The 17,952-nt window shown below is 37.5% G+C and overlaps 1 protein-coding gene across 1 annotated transcript in view; it reads left to right on the top strand.

Annotated features, from left to right (window-relative positions):
* DYRK1A (dual specificity tyrosine phosphorylation regulated kinase 1A) overlaps nucleotides 1–17,533 on the top strand; it is a 103,469-nt gene extending 85,936 nt beyond the window's left edge. The window contains exons 3-11 of the mRNA XM_042458226.1: nucleotides 1,227–1,319; nucleotides 2,544–2,732; nucleotides 4,470–4,617; nucleotides 11,649–11,935; nucleotides 12,377–12,523; nucleotides 12,750–12,890; nucleotides 13,239–13,545; nucleotides 13,905–14,029; nucleotides 14,256–17,533. Of these exons, the coding sequence (XP_042314160.1) occupies nucleotides 1,227–1,319; nucleotides 2,544–2,732; nucleotides 4,470–4,617; nucleotides 11,649–11,935; nucleotides 12,377–12,523; nucleotides 12,750–12,890; nucleotides 13,239–13,545; nucleotides 13,905–14,029; nucleotides 14,256–14,873 (2,055 nt within the window). The 3' untranslated portion in view covers nucleotides 14,874–17,533. The remainder of the gene's footprint in view (nucleotides 1–1,226; nucleotides 1,320–2,543; nucleotides 2,733–4,469; nucleotides 4,618–11,648; nucleotides 11,936–12,376; nucleotides 12,524–12,749; nucleotides 12,891–13,238; nucleotides 13,546–13,904; nucleotides 14,030–14,255) is intronic.
* The last annotated feature ends 419 nt before the right edge of the window (nucleotides 17,534–17,952 follow it).

Genomic DNA, 17,952 nt, shown 5'->3' on the forward strand with positions numbered 1-17,952 from the left:
TATATCTGTCTTGTTTATTTGAATATTTCTAGATTTCTTTATATCTTGAGATTTCAGGGTGGTTTATAATAATGCCAAAAGTTTAATCAATTTTAAACAACTTTAAAACATAAAAATCATTAAAATAGCCTAAAAGCTTATTAAATAATTTGACAAGTTAAAATAGATAAATAAAATAAATAAAACTTTTATTTATACCCCGCTTTTCTGTAAAAACAATCAAAGCGGCTAACAATTAAAATATCCCCACACAATATTACATCATTATAACAACACCTCCCTTAAAAAAGGATTAACCATATTACAGTTAAAAATTAGAATTTTTAAAATATCTAATTAATAATAAACAGAACATGGGCAAGAGTAGTAGTATAATATTTGGTGTGAGTGGGTAATCATTCTGTGGCTGAGCGGTTTTATTTAGGAAAGGCCTGTGAGGCCTGTGATGAAACTATATAAAACTAGTTAAAACCATTCAAGACAATAAAAAACAAGCACATGTGCAGATTTGCATGTAGTCAGTTAGGCCTCAAAGTTTTATTGAAAGAGCAGTGTTTTTTCTTTGTGCTGGAATAAAAAGCAGCATTGGTGTCAGTCATTTCTCTAAGGCGCAAAGGTTTTTATTACTGAGATGCAACAGCAGATAAGGCCCTCTGTCCTTTGCTCTGCCACAGTATACGTCCTCATTGGTGGAGCATGGAGGGGTCCTCCAGCAGATTTCAGTCTTCAAACCTATTTAGGGAGAAGTGTCAAGGTCCCACGGTATTAGGAAGAGGTGTAAAGGCCTGATTCCATTTAGGGCTTTAAATATTATCAACAGCACCGTGAATTCAGCCTGGAAAAATTACCATCCAATGCAACTCCTTTACGTGGTTTCTTTTATGCAATACTCTAATCAACAATCTAGCTGCTAAATTTTGCATTAACTACAGCATCTGACTCATCTTCAAGGGCAGCACCACAAGACTGACATAAGTCAGTCTATCTGTAGATAATATAAAATAGATTTTAAATATAAAATTTGAAAATAATAAATAAATAAAATAAAAGTTGAAAATGCAGAAGGGGTTTGAGTGCTGTGGCTTGCATAATAGACAACTAAACCCTGCTGATTCTATTTGGTGCAAACAGACGATTAAAATGACTTAGATAATTTTGTCTTCATACTACATGCTGGTCTTTTTCTCCATATGTGTAAGGTAATGTCTGATATTGTCATTTTGCAGAGGCGGATGCCCCAAACTTTCCGTGATCCAGCAACTGCTCCTCTGAGGAAACTGTCAGTGGATTTGATCAAAACATACAAACATATTAATGAGGTAAATATACACAGTTCATTTGTAGCTGAATTTTATTTTCGCACAGATTGTAGTTTGTTATTAGTAGCACTTGAAAATGTTTTGTGTTTCCTAAGTCCAGTTCATTTAGTGACACTAAAATACTGATTGCATTACACAGTCTTACCTACTAAAATGGTACATTTCTATTAGCATTAAGAATGTATTTTTAAATGAAGGGGGAGGGATCTAGATTATTAGGTCTAAATCCAACTACAGTTGGCCCTTCTTATACATGGATTTGTTATACATGGATTTAAGCATACACGGTTTGAAAATGTTCCAAAAAAGTATAAATTTACCTTGATGTTCCATTTTTTATTAGGGACACCATTTTGCTATGTCATTATACTTAATGGGACTTGAGCATACACGGATTTTGTTATACACGGGGGATCTTGGAACCAAACCCCAGCGTATAACAAGGATCCACTGTACTGGTTCCAATTAGAATCAACTGCCAAATTGCGAGTCAACAAACATGTAAATCTCATTGATTTTATATATTTACTCTAGCTGGGACTAGCAATTATTTTAGATCATATTATTCAAGTCAAGTAGTCTTATATTCTATGCATCAAAGAAATGCCTGCTGCCTGAATAGCATTTTGAAATGTGTAATCTCTTGGTGATCAAATTCAGTTATAACACTGGTTAAACTATATTAAATAAAAACTACTCCACTTCCCCTCTGTTTTCTTTTTCAGTTTGCCTGCTAGTTCACTAAGATCAGAACCCTCTGCACTCTGCTTCTTCTTACTTAGCCACAATAAGAGCCAACACTAATGGCCTCTGTCACATAGCAGTTGATTAATAGAGCAGAGTTATGGCTTGCACTCACAAGTTACAATCTGATAGCTAGGATTCTGCAGGTTATGCATATACTATCCTATTCTACAGGTTTTGTAGCAATTTTACCAGCTTTTTGGAACTTTCATAGTTCTAAACTTCAGGTTGTGCCCAGGCATGCAGCAAGCTCTCACATATGTGGCAGTAGTGCTGTTTTGTCTCAAAAACGATTGACAGGGTGTCACTAAAAGCATTTCCTTTCATATTAGTATGGCACTTTTTGTGGGTGGATAAAGCAGTATTTTAAAACAGCCACAAAAAACAATGGTATGGGAATAGATAGTACAATATTGATCTATACTGTTACTGTTATGATACAAGTTGGCTTTATACAATAATTATGTTTCTGAATCTCAGGTTTACTATGCAAAAAAGAAGCGGCGACATCAACAGGGCCAAGGAGATGATTCTAGTCACAAAAAAGAGCGGAAGGTTTACAATGATGGTTATGATGATGATAACTATGACTACATTGTGAAAAATGGGGAAAAGTGGATGGATCGTTATGAAATTGACTCTTTAATAGGCAAAGGTTCATTTGGACAGGTAAAGCATGCTACATGAAAAATCATTTATCAACTTACATAGCTAATAGAATTCAAAGATAGCTGTATTAATCTGTAGAATCAATATGTAGAGAGATCTGATAGCACCTTTGAAACTAACTGAAAGAAAGAAGTTGGCAGCATCAGCTTTCCTAGACTTTAGTCTACTTTCTCAGCTTAGAATTAACTCATTGATTAACCCAGTCAGTTATTCGTTCACCCAATTAATGCTGACATTTAAAATAGATCATTAGAATTCATTAGAGTTGCTGCCTCTCTCTCACACACATTCAGAAAAATAGGAATTCTAATACTTTTGAGACCGCTCAGGAGAAATATTAGAATTTGAGGAAATGTGTCACATGGCTGTGTTTCTAGGTAGGCAGATCTGTGTGATTTCATTGGGAAGAGACAGCAGGTTGGAGGGAAGGGGAGAGAGAGATCTTTCTGAAGCTTGGGTCAGATAGGTGGGATAGTGGAGTAGAAGAAAGCTACATTTGGGAAAGAAGAAAAAAGTGTTTCTTGGAACAGAATTGTGGTGGGATGAAGAGTTGGTTGCTTGCTCAGCAGAAGACCAAGGCTCTTAAGCAGCCAGGGCCCTTTCAATTTGGCTCTCCAGTGGTCCTTTCCAATTGACTCTTCCATAGCCCTCTATGAAAGGAAAGTGTTCTGAGTCTTTCTGGAAAGTGCAGGATACATTGCTACTTTCTTCAGTAACCTCTTCCCTTCTACTAATCATATTCCAGACTGATACTGTATAATTTACATTTATTTTAAAGTATCGTGGTGCTGCAATGAACATCTTTACAGTTCTTTAGTGTGTTGCTCGTACTAGGCTTTTAGAAAGTTAAATTTATTCCTCAAACTCGCTCCATTTTTTTTGTCACATGTAGCCCCTTGCTTCCCATTCTGCAGATTCCTGGTCTGCTGGTATGTGCAAACCAGGAATTGTGATTTAAAATAAACTTGTATAATTTGGACTTAAAATAGATTTCAAATCTGTCTTTTTTAAACTTCTTTTTCTTAGTGTTCTGTTTAACTAAACTAGAGTTTATTATGAACAACCATTTCTGCTTCTCATGTAACAGTAAATCAGGATTCAGGTAAAGTGAAACTAAAGTCTGGTTTAATCCTCCTCGCAGTCATGTAGGAGTAGGAAGTGTGTGTATGTGTAATTGTGTGTGAGCCTAATACTTCATGTGGGCTTATTCCTGCATTTGCATCTAATATTAAACCATGGTTTGATGTTTCATGCAGACTTAGCCATAGACAAAAGCCAGCTGAAAAACTTTGGCTTTTATTAGAAATACAAACATGTTCTTGTTACATTTTAAAGAGCCAGTGCTACAGGCTCCCGCTGCCACCCTGTGTATCTCTGAAATTTGCTCCAGAGGATTTCACAGTCCTCTAAAGCAGATGACGGGCTTCAGGGAAGGGGAATGCATCCTGTGATCTTGCCTGTTCTTCAGGTGGAAAGACACAGCCCTAAAAAATGAAAGTATCATTATAGTCATTCACCACCAGAGAGAAGGCCTTTCACACAGTTGCCCTCAGGAAATAGCTTTCCAACAGCCTGATTTGAGGGATCATTTGGTACATTATTCAGTTTGCCTCATTGAGCCTCTAACGCTTTGAAGCAGTATTTTATTTAGATATTGTTTTTTGTGTATGGGATCTTATAATGTAAATATGAATTATGTTTATTATGTTTATTTAGTGTACCTTTTTTATTCTACAGGTTGTAAAGGCATACGATCGTGTGGAACAGGAGTGGGTGGCTATTAAAATTATAAAGAACAAGAAAGCGTTCCTAAATCAAGCCCAGATTGAAGTGCGGCTTCTTGAGCTTATGAACAAACATGATACTGAAATGAAATATTACATAGGTATTATAATTATTATTCTTTTCAGAAACTTGAATACTTGAGAGCCTTATAGTTTCATATTTCTTCCTTTGTTATAATGATAAGCATTATGTTTTGAGAGCCAGCATGGTGGTGTGGTCTGAGATTTGACTACAGCTCTGGAGATAAGGGTTTGATTCTCCGCTTGAACATGAAAACTCACTGGGTGACCATGGTCAAATCACACTTTCTCAGTTTCAGAGGATGGCAAGCCACCTCTGCAGAAGCTTGTCCAGAAAACCCTATGATAGGGTTACCTTAGGGTTGCCATAAATCAGAAATGGCTTGGAAGCACACAATTATATTTTTACTTTCCTCTTAAGGTGGAATAATACATTCTTAAATGTAAAGAAATCAGGTGGACTTTGCAAATGTAACCTTTATGTCTAATTTGGGGGGAAAAACATATGTACTCAGAAAACAAAAATAGTTTAGGGAAGTCTGTTTCAGGTTTTTCTGGTAGCTTCATTTAGCTTCTGGAATGCAATCTTTTTCTGAAAATCTGGCACTAGGTATCTTGTTTACTAAGAAGGCACCTCCTGGTTGTTGGTGTGTAGATGGGCTCTGCTCATGGCAGTTGAAGGCAATTGATAAAATCTGGCATGTGTAATGGTTGCTAAATATTCTTTCTCATGATAGTGTAATTGACAGATAAAAGCTTGATAAAAATGGCACAAAATATGTGCTTTCTGTTAAATCAGCTTCTTCAGTGAGACAGATTATTTTTGTAGTCTCTATAACTCACATATATGAAAACTCTGCACCTGTGCATGCAACGTTATAGATACACAGAGTTTACATTTTGCCAGTAGCCCTATGTGGGCTTGAAGAGCATAAGAAATGTGTTAAGAGAGAGTATATCTTTATATATTTGTGAATTGAAAGGTTCTCAGAATCAGATAGCTGTTAACATTATCTCTTTTGCCTAGGCAAGGATTAGGTGGTTGCTTTCTGTTCCCATTGCCAAATTGTTAGGCCTTAAAGCTTTGCAGTGGGAAGGGAATATATAAAACATCCAACTTTGTGGCCCCAAATACGTCCTTATCTACAGCTTCAGTAGCTATTTTCTTTTACTTACCTCCAGTGATGAACCAGCTGTTCACTCCAGGTTGTCTAAAAACCTCTTGTCAGTCAGTGCCAAGATCTAGCTCTGTTCCATCAGTGCATTTGGTATCAGTACTGACACTGAGGGCATGGAAGGGTCACTTATAGCATTAATATAGAACACTGTGTTGTATGCGTCATATTTGCATTTGTGGTAGAGATACTGTTGACAGCAGGAAAAACCATAGAGGAAGCTTTATAGAAAATTAAGACATTGTCTTTTGGTACCAGTTCAAAGCCAAAGAAAAGTAAGGATAAAGCAAAGATGCACTTATTAAAACAGATCAAACTGTCTAAGCCACATTCTAAATCCATCATCAATCTTTAGCTGCAGTAACTCTGACAAGTTGCATGTTATAGGTTCGTGTTCAGAAGGCATTTACAAGAACACCGATTAGCGCTTTTATTGCATGTGATAATTGAGAATATTGAATTTTGGGTTCCTCAAGATCATGCATTCTGGTTATGCCATTGAATCAGTCAGAAGACTTCACTGGGAGTGCTCTGTTATTTCATCCCTATCTTATAAAATGGAAGTGCATAGCACTTGTCTGATCTTTATGTATCAACCTAGGGTTCTACTTGAGTTATTTATTTGTCCTAAAAAAGGTAGATGAGATATTCCTGAATTTGGACATCAGGGATGTAGATTCATATGTGTGTGTGTGTGTGTGTGTGTGTGTGTGTGTGTGTGTGTATTAATGGTCATCGTTGCAATTACATTTTCTTTGCTACTCAAGTGTAGTTGGTTTACCACTACCAAGAATGCATGTTTCCATATAGCTGCCTATTCTTTCAGTCACTGATTTCTTCAGTTTGCTTTAGGAAGAGCATTTTATCAGCTCAGCATTCTAGCATTTGGGCTATGGCTCCATGCATATTTACAAAGTACTTAGTAGTGTTGGTAGTGCAGCTTCATCTTCAAGTGTCTTGTTTCTTTGTCTTCAAGGGGCCTCTCATTTTTATCTCTTCAGGTTTATTCAGCAGCAGTTTCATCAAATACAAGATTTTGCACCTGATTTTAAAGTTTTTTTTTTAAAAAAAAACGTTATTAACTCCAGCACCGTTCAGAGGTCCAATTCCTACTATAGCTTACCTCATCGATCATTTGAGCCTCCAGTGACATGTGACTTGTGATTGCTGTCATGGAAAAACTCTGGCCCGGTACAGACTGGTGCGTGGGTCGATTTTAGGGCTCTGTAGCGCTGGCCTTGCATATATGCCCAGCCCTACTTTCGGTGCCCGTGAGCCATCTTGCTGCATCCCTGTCCACATGACACTTTCTGGGAGCGTCGTCATCATGGCACACGAGCACCATTATGCCACTCTTAAAAAGAAGCTGCACTGACGAGGGGCAAAAACGGGCGGCATGGAGCCACCTGTCTGTATCTCCCCCCCCCATGTTTCTCATTACAGTTACATCATGTCTATTGAGTTTGTGCTCTGTGTAGACCCTCTATACTTATGTTTTCCTTGATGTGTCTTGTTCATGAAGATATCATTTCTGCTAAAATTAGAATTGACTTTCCACCGATAATAATATTTAGGCTTACTTGCCTTTATCAATAACCTATTTAATGAGTTTGGATGCTCTTGGCATACCTTGGATTTCAGGAGACCCTTATTTTGTTTCTCTCATACCAGGCACAGACTTCCTTTTTGTATTACACTGCTAGTAAAAAAGGCAAGACATTCTTTCCTCAAAAACTTGTTCAATTAGTGGTTAATACCGTACATCTTTGTTATCACATGGCTAGGAAACCTCACGGCAAGCTTTCATGAGTCATTCAACAGTAGCTTCATGGGCTTTCCTAATAATTATTACTTTCCTTGAAAGTCTTCTGTGCTAAATCATGGCTACAACTCTCAGCCTTCATTTCTTAAGAATCTCTGTTGATGCATCCTTTGGGAGGGCAGTGCTTTCTTAAGTGTGTTACCCCTCTGTCCTTTTTAAGTCAGCTTTCTAATCTTCCATATAGTGAGTGACAAAGACTATAAGGAAAAGAAACAGGGTAATACCAGTAGCTGTAATTGTTTTGAGTAGTCATCTCTGAATTTACAAAATCCATCCTCCTCCCCTGCTCTGTTTATCTCATCATCTGCTGTTCTGTAGTGGTGGATTTGGGTCTAAGGTAAAAAATGGGAAAAATGCTAAATACAGTACTTGGAGAGTGTGAGGCTACTGTCAAAAGACAAGCTCTCAAAGATTCTCAGGATATCTGTACTGGTGCAGAGTGGCCAGTATATATGAGATCACAGATGACTACTGGAAAAATCATAATTATATGTAAGCAACCTATTCTTGGTTAGCATGTTGATCTCATTAACTCCCAGAATAGCCTTTCTCATATCCTAAGCTACTCACTGTTATTGAAAATAGAAGCAGTGGTTCAGAACGTGTAGTCTAAGTGTTTGTCTGTCTACTATTGATTTTGTGAAAGACAAAATGTCTTGGACAGGGGAGATACAAAGGTAAGCTGTTTGCTATGAGAAACATTCCTGATGAATATACTTTTGAATTTATAAAAGGATTTTGTATTTTAAAATGAAAAAAGAAATATTTTGGCTTTTCCCACTCCTGGGAAAAGCAGTTCAGTTCCATCAGTTCTGGATGAAATTTAACATCACAGCATATGACCTTTCAGAGTCTGCAAGACCCTTCATTTCCATACATTTGAAAGCAACGTGGATATTTATTACATGACTTGTAGCATCTAATTGCCCTCTTCCCCCACTCTGATTTTCCTTAAAACTCTTTAAGTGATAAAAGAGTTCTGCAGATCTTAGGTGCTTTATGTGCAATTTTGTGCCTTTTTGGTCATCCTGATAAAGGTATTACTACAATATAGATTTTAAAAATAACTAGGCTACTTTACACTGGATGGACTGCTTTATCAAAATATCAAGAAACATTGTTGCTTTGTTCTAGACAGTTATTTACAATTGCATAACATTGTTATGCCTTTCCTGTACTCTGGAATGAATAGCCATTGCTTTGTCATGAAAATCCAGATGGTAGGGTCAATTATAAAAGCATTTGGTAACTCCAAAAGAACCTTATGTTTCTGAAATTTGTCCTTAAATATGTAGTTGATTACAAATGTTCCAAAACGGGAAAGAGAGAGGGCGAGTAAGATAAAACTATCCTTCCAGAAACTAGTGGTATTGTTTTCTTGTTTTGATTGCTGCATGTAATCCTACTGATTTTGAGATTAATCTGGAAGCTGGTTAAAAGAAAGGTGATAAACACTGTTTAGTTTTGAAATTGGGTTGTTGTTGTTTTGAGACTTCAGGTTGTTTCCAATTTATGGTGACCCTAAGGTAAACCTATCATACACACGTATATGAATATTCATGCACACATAGAATCATAGAGTTGGAAGAGACCGCAAGGGCCATCCAGTCCAATCCCCTGCCATGCAGGAACCCACAATCAAAGCATCCCTGACAGATGGCCATCCAGCCTCTGTTTAAAAACCTCTAAGGATGGAGATTCCACTACACTCCAAGGGAGTGTGTTCCACTGTTGAACAGCCCTTACTGTCAGGAAGTTCCTCCTAATGTTGAGGTGGAATCTCTTTTCCTGTAGCTTCCATCCATTTCTCCGGGTCCTAGTCTCTGGAGAAGCAGAAAACAAGCTTGCTCCCTCCTCAATATGACAGCCCTTCAAATATTTAAACAGGGCTATCATAGCACCTCTTAACCTTCTCTTCTCCAGGCTAAACATCCCCAGCTCCCTAAGTTGTTCCTCATAGGACATGGTTTCCAGACATTTCACCATTTTGGTCTCCCTCCTTTGGACACGCTCAACATCCTTTTTAAATTGTGGTGCCCAGAACTGGACACAATATTCCAGGTGGGGCCTGACCAAAGCAGAATAGAGTGGAACTATTACTTCCCTTGATCTAGACATTATACTTCTATTGATGCGGCCTAAAATCGCATTGGCCTTGTTAGCTGCCGCATCACACTGTTGACTCATGTTCAATTTGTGGTCTACAGTGGTACCCCGGGTTACGAATTTAATTCGTTCCGCCGCCGCGTTCGTAACCCGAAAAGCTTTCGCAAGCCGAAAACCCATAGGCGCTAATGGGGAAAAGCCGCGATTTGGTGCGAAAAAGCGCCGAAAAGCACCAAAATTTCTTTCGTAACCCGAAATAACCTTTGTAACCCGGAACAGTTTTTTTCAATTGATTTTTTTCGTAACCCGGAAATTTCGTAAGGCGGCGCATTCGTATCCCGGGGTACCACTGTACTTGGACTCCCAGATCCCTTTCACATGTAGTCTCATTCAGCCAGGTGTCGCCCATCCTAGGTATCGCCCATCCTATATCTGTTCATTTCATTTTTCTGTCCTAAGTGCAGTACCTTACATTTCTCTGTGTTGAAATTCATTTTGTTAGTTTTGGCCCAACCTTCTAATCTATTAAGGTCATTCTGAAGCTTGATCCTGTCCTCAGGGGTATTAGCTACTCCTCCTAATTTGGTGTCATCTGCAAATTTGATAAGTATACCCCCAATTCTGTCATCCAAGTACATGTACATATGTTTCAAATAAAAGCTTAAGATGCTAGATTGTAATGAATAAATTATGTTGTTGTTGTGTGTGCCTTCAAGTCATTTCTGACTTATGATGACCCTAAGTTGAACCTCCCATGGGGTTTCCTTGGCAAGATTTGTTCAGAAGGGGTTTACCTACGCCTTCCTCTGAGGCTGAGAGAGTGTGACTTGCCTTGGTCACCTAGTGGGTTTCCATCGCCAAGCAGGGAATTTAACCCTGGTCTACAGAGTCTTAGTCCAACCATTGACACCATATAGACTCTCTAGTTATGAAATTATTAATAGCTTAAGAACTGTCATAGGAGTCGAAATTCCATCATTTTCTTTAGAGAAGTTACCCTTCCTTCCTTCCTTCCTTCCTTCCTTCCTTCCTTCCTTCCTTCCTTCCTTCCTTCCCTCTTCCCCCCCCCCCCCCCCCCAATATGCTTTCTTTTCACTATACTGTACTGTACATGTTAAACATGTTAGTTCCCAAGATGACTTATTTTAAGAGTGGGAACCACATATCTCCCAACCTTTGTTAGACTGTAATTTCCAGTATTCCTCACTAGAAGCTATTGATGGCAAGGGCTGGTGAGAGTCCAACAATATCTAGGGTAGTGTTGTTCAGACCAGTAATCCAATCCATCAGCTATAGGTCCATGGCAAGAAATGCCACACATATGGTACCATTCCCTAGTGAATCACAAAGGGGGAAAAAGCCAGACCACCACACCAGAAGCACTAATCTAAAGTGGCACATGACTTCCACCCTGATTTCAAGGAGGAAAGGACTTCTTAAGTCTTGTCTTTATTCTCAATAAGTCAAGGCTGTTTGTGTTTGACACTGAGATCAGTTTGGAGCTTTCCACTTGATGTAGCACATAGTCCTTTTGCCAAATTAACATATACCTGTCCAGACAAAAGGTAACACAGCAGGGAGGATATTCATGCTTACGTATCTTGTAAATTAGGCTAAATATTTGTTGAAGGTAGACTTTATCCTGTCTAGTCATTAATGCTGTTGTCAGTAGTAGTGTTGAATAATATGAATTCACTTAGAAATGTACAGTGTAGGATAATTAAGCAAAGTTTTCAGAGAATAAAGGTTTATGCCAATAAATTGCTTTTAAAACAAAGAGTTTACTATTAAAATCAATTCTGCGTACCATGGTTTCTTCTTCGTGGTCTCTGCAAATCACACAAATGGAGCTGTACTGTGCAGGTGCGGAATAATCCATTTGTGTGTATTCACAGATGACCACTCAAAGAAATACCATTACAGGTAAGTAACCTGTCCATATACCATCTGTTGATTTTTCTTTTGTCAGAATACACATCTAATGCAGGTTTTTCCTTCTTTCTTTCAGTGCATTTGAAGCGTCATTTTATGTTCCGAAATCATCTCTGCTTAGTTTTTGAAATGCTCTCCTACAACCTTTATGACCTGTTGAGGAACACAAACTTCAGAGGGGTGTCACTGAACTTGACGCGAAAGTTTGCACAACAAATGTGCACTGCACTGCTTTTTCTTGCAACTCCTGAACTTAGCATCATTCACTGTGACCTAAAACCTGAGAATATCTTGCTCTGTAACCCCAAAAGAAGTGCTATCAAGATTGTTGATTTTGGCAGTTCTTGTCAACTTGGACAGAGGGTAAATGTGTGGTCCTGGATTATTTGGAAAGATACCACATTCAGGATATTTCAGTAGTTGTTTTGTTTGTAGTAATTGGTGTAATTCAACAGATGAACTAATCCTTGTGTTCTTAATTTACATGATAGAAGTTTTTAACTGATTCCATCTGGAATGATTAAAGGACTGCCCTTGAATTCTATGCTCAGTCATGGGCAGTATATTAATGGTTTTGTTTCCTTTCTAAAATGATTACCATGTTATAGCATTATGGATTCAGGAGATATGACCTGTTTTAGAGATGTTTGCTTTTTAAAAAGTAATTACCACATTTTCCAACATTTTTTTTTATTTCTGTGATCATCTTATACTTAATAGAGGATAGTATCTGTCACAGTTCATTTAACATCTCAACTAGAAATGGGCTTTAAGTGATATATTATTATTTATTTTTAAATGCAGATATACCAGTATATCCAGAGTCGCTTTTATCGATCACCAGAGGTGCTATTGGGTATGCCTTACGATCTTGCAATTGATATGTGGTCCCTTGGTTGTATCTTAGTAGAAATGCATACGGGAGAGCCCCTGTTCAGTGGGGCAAATGAGGTATGTAATTCCACAAAAGACAGTGATAATTTAATCAATCTGTGTAGTGTTGTAAACCAGATACATTTAGTATTACATAGAACTGGTAGTGTAAATGATAGTCAAAACCATACTTTCTTTGTGTGATTGCTGTGCTCATTTGAAACAAGGAATAAATTTATCTCTACATATCATATAGTACTTCACTTCTGTAGATCTCCTAACTGATCATCCTCCTTTTTAACAGGTGGATCAGATGAATAAAATAGTAGAGGTTTTGGGCATAGCACCTGCTCATATTCTTGACCAAGCACCCAAAGCAAGAAAGTTCTTTGAGAAGCTGCCAGATGGCACTTGGAACTTAAAGAAGACCAAAGATGGAAAAAGGGTGAGTACATACTGTATTTGGAATACCAGATGTAAGCTCATTTTTGTTACTCCAAAGAATTTAAATGAGAAGCATTTCTAAGGGTGCAGTTCTGTACCCACATACTTCAGAGTAAAATGTGTTGAACTTAGTGGGATTTACATCTCCTAGAAGATTGTAGCATGAGACATTGCATCATAAAGCTCAGACAATTGTATTCATTTTAAATGCAGAATCTTTCAACATAGTGATAAAAATGTGAGAACAAATAATGGTTATAGTTTCTGGCCAAATCAATGTGTGATAGTAAAAATATATCTTAAGAACACAGTTGTTATTACATGTAAGTAATTTCTAATTTCTTTACAGGAGTACAAACCACCTGGAACCCGAAAACTTCATAATATGCTTGGAGTTGAAACGGGAGGACCAGGGGGGCGTCGTGCTGGGGAATCGGGTCATACTGTAGCTGACTACTTGAAGTTTAAAGACCTCATCTTAAGGATGCTTGACTATGATCCGAAAACTCGTATTCAACCTTATTATGCCCTACAGCACAGTTTCTTTAAGAAAACAGCAGATGAAGGTACAAACACAAGTAACAGTGTATCTACCAGTCCTGCTATGGAGCAGTCACAGTCTTCAGGAACCACTTCTAGCACATCTTCAAGCTCAGGTATTTTCTGTTTGTCCAATTAGTATTTTAAAATATGAACTAAGTATTTTTATGAAAATTTTACTGAATGAATGAAAGATGTATTTGCGTCTGTAGTCCTAAAACTTTGGTTTCACAAAAAGATTTCTGTCAGCTTCTTAGTTTTTCCTTTTCTTATCAATAACAATTTCAAATTTGCTGTTCATGATAAACATTTTTAGATCTATTTTTGCTTTCCCGTTTTCGGAGTAGTCATGTTACTCTGGAATATCAGTATGCAGAATGCAAGTGTGCTATAAATTACTTTTCCTGCCTTAGTATGGTAATCTGCTGGTTGTGTTTTTAAATTGTTTGCTAAGATTTGCTTGCTTACTTGAAAGGTGGCTCTTCTGGAACAAGCAACAGTGGAAGGGCACGGTCAGATCCAACGCATCAGCACCGACATAGTGGTGGACACTTCACTGCTGCTGTACAAGCTATGGATTGTGAAACCCACAGTCCACAGGTAAATTTCTTGAAAAGAATTCCTGGCTAACCAAGAACTGAAATCCCCAGTTAGTCCAGTTTAGATATCTGATACCAAATATAAAAAAACTTAAATAAGCAAGATGTTGTTATATCTTACTATGTATATCTTACTGTTACTTTGTAAGAGTTACTCTTACGCTGTTATGTCTTACTGTGTAAGTGACAATAGTCTTTTTCTGCCTGCCTGTCTTTTTAAATGATAGGTTCGACAGCAGTTTCCTCCTCCTATTGGTTGGACAGGCACTGAAGCTCCTACTCAAGTCACTGTTGAAACCCATCCAGTTCAAGAAACCTCCTTCCATGTACCCCCTCAGCAACAGAATGCATTACATCATCATCATGGAAACACTTCCCACCACCACCATCATCACCACCACCATCACCATGGACAGCAAGCCTTGGGTAGCCGGACCAGGCCAAGGGTCTACAATTCTCCAACAAACAGCTCCTCCACCCAGGATTCTATGGAGGTGGTTCATAGTCACCACTCCATGACTTCCCTGTCTTCCTCAACTACTTCTTCCTCTACATCTTCCTCCTCAACTGGTAATCAAGGCAATCAAGCCTATCAGAACCGCCCAGTGGCTGCTAATACATTGGACTTTGGACAGAATGGAGCTATGGACGTCAATTTAACAGTCTACTCTAATCCACGCCAAGAAACTGGCATAGCAGGACATCCAACATACCAATTCTCTGCTAATACAGGTCCTGCTCATTACATGACTGAAGGACACCTTGCAATGAGGCAAGGAATTGATAGGGAAGAGTCTCCCATGACAGGAGTTTGTGTTCAGCAAAGTCCTGTGGCTAGCTCGTGACTAAACTGAAACAAGTTTGTTTCTTGTGTGTTTTTATAGAAGTGGTGTTTTTCCAAAAAAAAGTTTAAAAAAGTGCAAAGCTGCTTGAATCAGAAGGAGATAGACTTACTGAACCGCTACAGGAAGGCAAAGCTGACTATTTTTTTAAACTTGAACAGATTGCAAAGGGACAGTGCAGTTTTTAGAGCCATGTCCATACCTATCCTAGATAGCTTTGAGGTGATGTTTCATCATGTTGCCCGTATTTTAATTCCCACAACCAAGCTACAGATTTTTTTTACAGGGGTAAATGTACAAATCTTAGTTTCAGTTGCAAGCAGATTTGTAAAGGTGCACTGCCCAGGATCATATAAATGAGCTTTTTGAGGTTTTTTAAAAATATATATATAAAATGGCTGGGGGAAAATTAATGAGTTTTAATTTCCCAACATATGTGAGTGTGAAAAGGCAAGTACTGTAAGGAAGAGGGACCTTCATATTACAAAATATAATTCTTCAGCTGTAAAAAGGGACGGTTGTAATGGTGTTCATGAGGCACATTAAGCATGCTAAGTGGCGGTAATCAGGACTCTCCTTATCTGTGAACCTACTCAGAATTTAAAGCAGCAATTAAAATAGGATTCTGTGTCTCTCATATTTGAGACCACAATCAGCTAGTGTTGGAGTATGACTGGTCTTGTAACTAAGGTGCACTGAGAAGCAATCAACAGGTTGGTCTTGGCCAGTCCAGGGGAAGTCTTAAGTGGTGGTCTTTGGGGATAACCTTTGGCCTTATGGATTTGGACTCTAAGTTAGAAGAGCCTACCATTTCAGATGCAATCACTTTTGGACATGCTTTGCAGACAGTCCTTAATGCTGAAAACACAGAGAATGGGTAATTCAAGAGGCCTTTCTTTTAAAATAGACTTTTGTGACCCACTTATTGTAAGGTATTGCAAGGTCACTTTGCGTGTGTCATAAAATTGACTTCCTTATTGGTTGAAGGTCACAGGAGTAGTGGTTTGCTTTTGATGGAAATAGCTACAACTGTGTCCCTGCCCGCTTTTTCTTTTTCTTTTTCTTTCTTTCTTTCTTCTTTCTTTTTTCTTTTTCTTTTTTTTTTAGCTTTTTCTGGGCACGTGGTTTCTCCACCATTACTTCTGCACAAACATGTCTTCTGTTCATCCTGAACATTTTTAAAAATGCAGAAATTTTATGTGACTGCTTTTTTGCCTCACAATTATGCTGTGAATTTTACAAAAATTTATTTTCTTTTTTGATAATTTATTGTACCAAAGCTGTTTTTATAGCACATAGATGTCTGTAACCAATAATGTAGCAGTTCTGCACTTTGACACAAGGTGTAACTAGACCATTTTTAAATGTCAGTTGAAAATTATGGCTGTACTATTGCTTAAACAAAACTGGAACTGTTGTTGAATTCATAGCCAATACATTTACAGTAATCTGTGTACTGAACATGATAGATTTGACATCTAATTCAAGACTATAATAACATCTGTTACATTATAAATGTGTTCAGGCTTCTGAAAGTAAAAGGGACATTAGATCCAGAAGCTATGAAACCAGCAGTTGATTATTGTATTCCTTATTAGCATAAATGTAAACTTGAAGGCAAGACCTTGATTGCATGAACAGGTCCAAAACACTAGTATGAGTAAAGGAAAAAGCTCATGTGAGACCTGAGGTTAACAGGCTGTACTTAATAGGTGCCTAATTTTGGGGTTCTGCTGCCTTAATATAACACAGTCAGCTTGGCAGTTGCTACATTTCTGGACCCATATAAAGATTTTTAAATTATGGAGAAAAACAGTGATTTAAGCTGAGGAAGTAGGGTAAAGAAGTGATTATCTTTCCCAGATTAACACTGTTTGCCCTCTACGTGAACAGAAGCAGTAATCTACCTCTGCCAGTAAACCGGTTAGAAAGGTCATTCAGCAGAAAACCATGTACTTCATATTGGTCAGTTCCATATGGCCATCTAGGTCAGTTTTTCTGAACAAAAGATGTTCTTTTTTATTTTATTTTATACCAATCCTCACAAATGGCATCAGAGAGGCTGAATACAGTGCAAATGTGAAAGAATGCTTTGGAAATTATCTGTTTTTGTAAATCAGCAATGTTTTTATCAAGAGATCCCTATTTCTTTTGTACTGAAATGTCAAGCCTGTGAATTAAAATATTTTTGAACTTGGTAGTTCAAAAACATTTGGTGATTGAGAGGCTATCATCTTAGGAATGAAACACCAAGCTTAGCAATACAAATAAAATAAAATAAAAACAAAATCCAGTACTTACTGCTAGGAATATAAGGGTAACAAATATAGATTTCCCTCCCATGCTGGTTTCCATACCTTAGCAAGTTCCAAAAATTAATACTGTTTTAAACATACATAATGAAAAACCATAAACTCCAGTGCTTCTGCATACTGTGTTATGTTACAGTCCAGTTTTGTGTGCTTTACTACACAGTTTGGTTACAGGACTTCTGTGCATTGTAAACATAAACAGCATGGAAAAGGTTAAATACCTGTGTTCAGATTGTAAGATCTAGTCCGGACTTGCTGTGTATATTGTAACGTTAAATGAAAAGACAAGCCCTTTGTATTATAGTCATGCAGTCTTATGTATGATAAACAGTTGAATAATTTGTCCTCAGACTCTTTACTGTGCTTTAAAATTTTTTATTTAAAACAAAAATGTAAACATAGTAAAATCTTCCTATGCAATTAACCTATTTCAAGGCCTGGTCTGCTAGGTATTATAGTCAACATGTAAATATTAGGTACATTTGACACAGATTTTTAAAAGATTATGGAAGTAAAAGTTGGAGGCATAATACATTATTTTGAGTTTTTGATTGAAATAGTAAGGTTTTTCTCAAGAGATGCATTTTATCTCTGTTTGATATTAATTGAAAGTTAGTATTATGTCTAGTTTGGAAACTACATTTTGCATCTAATACTTTCTATATAATTTTTGATGTTTTTGGATACTGTCTAAAGAAAAACAAACAAAAACGTCTTGCAGTTTTGCACATGATACAAGACTAGTGCTACCCAAGCTCGTAAAAGCATAG

This window comes from Sceloporus undulatus, chromosome 3 (genome assembly GCF_019175285.1).
Source record: "Sceloporus undulatus isolate JIND9_A2432 ecotype Alabama chromosome 3, SceUnd_v1.1, whole genome shotgun sequence".
NCBI lineage: Eukaryota > Metazoa > Chordata > Lepidosauria > Squamata > Phrynosomatidae > Sceloporus > Sceloporus undulatus.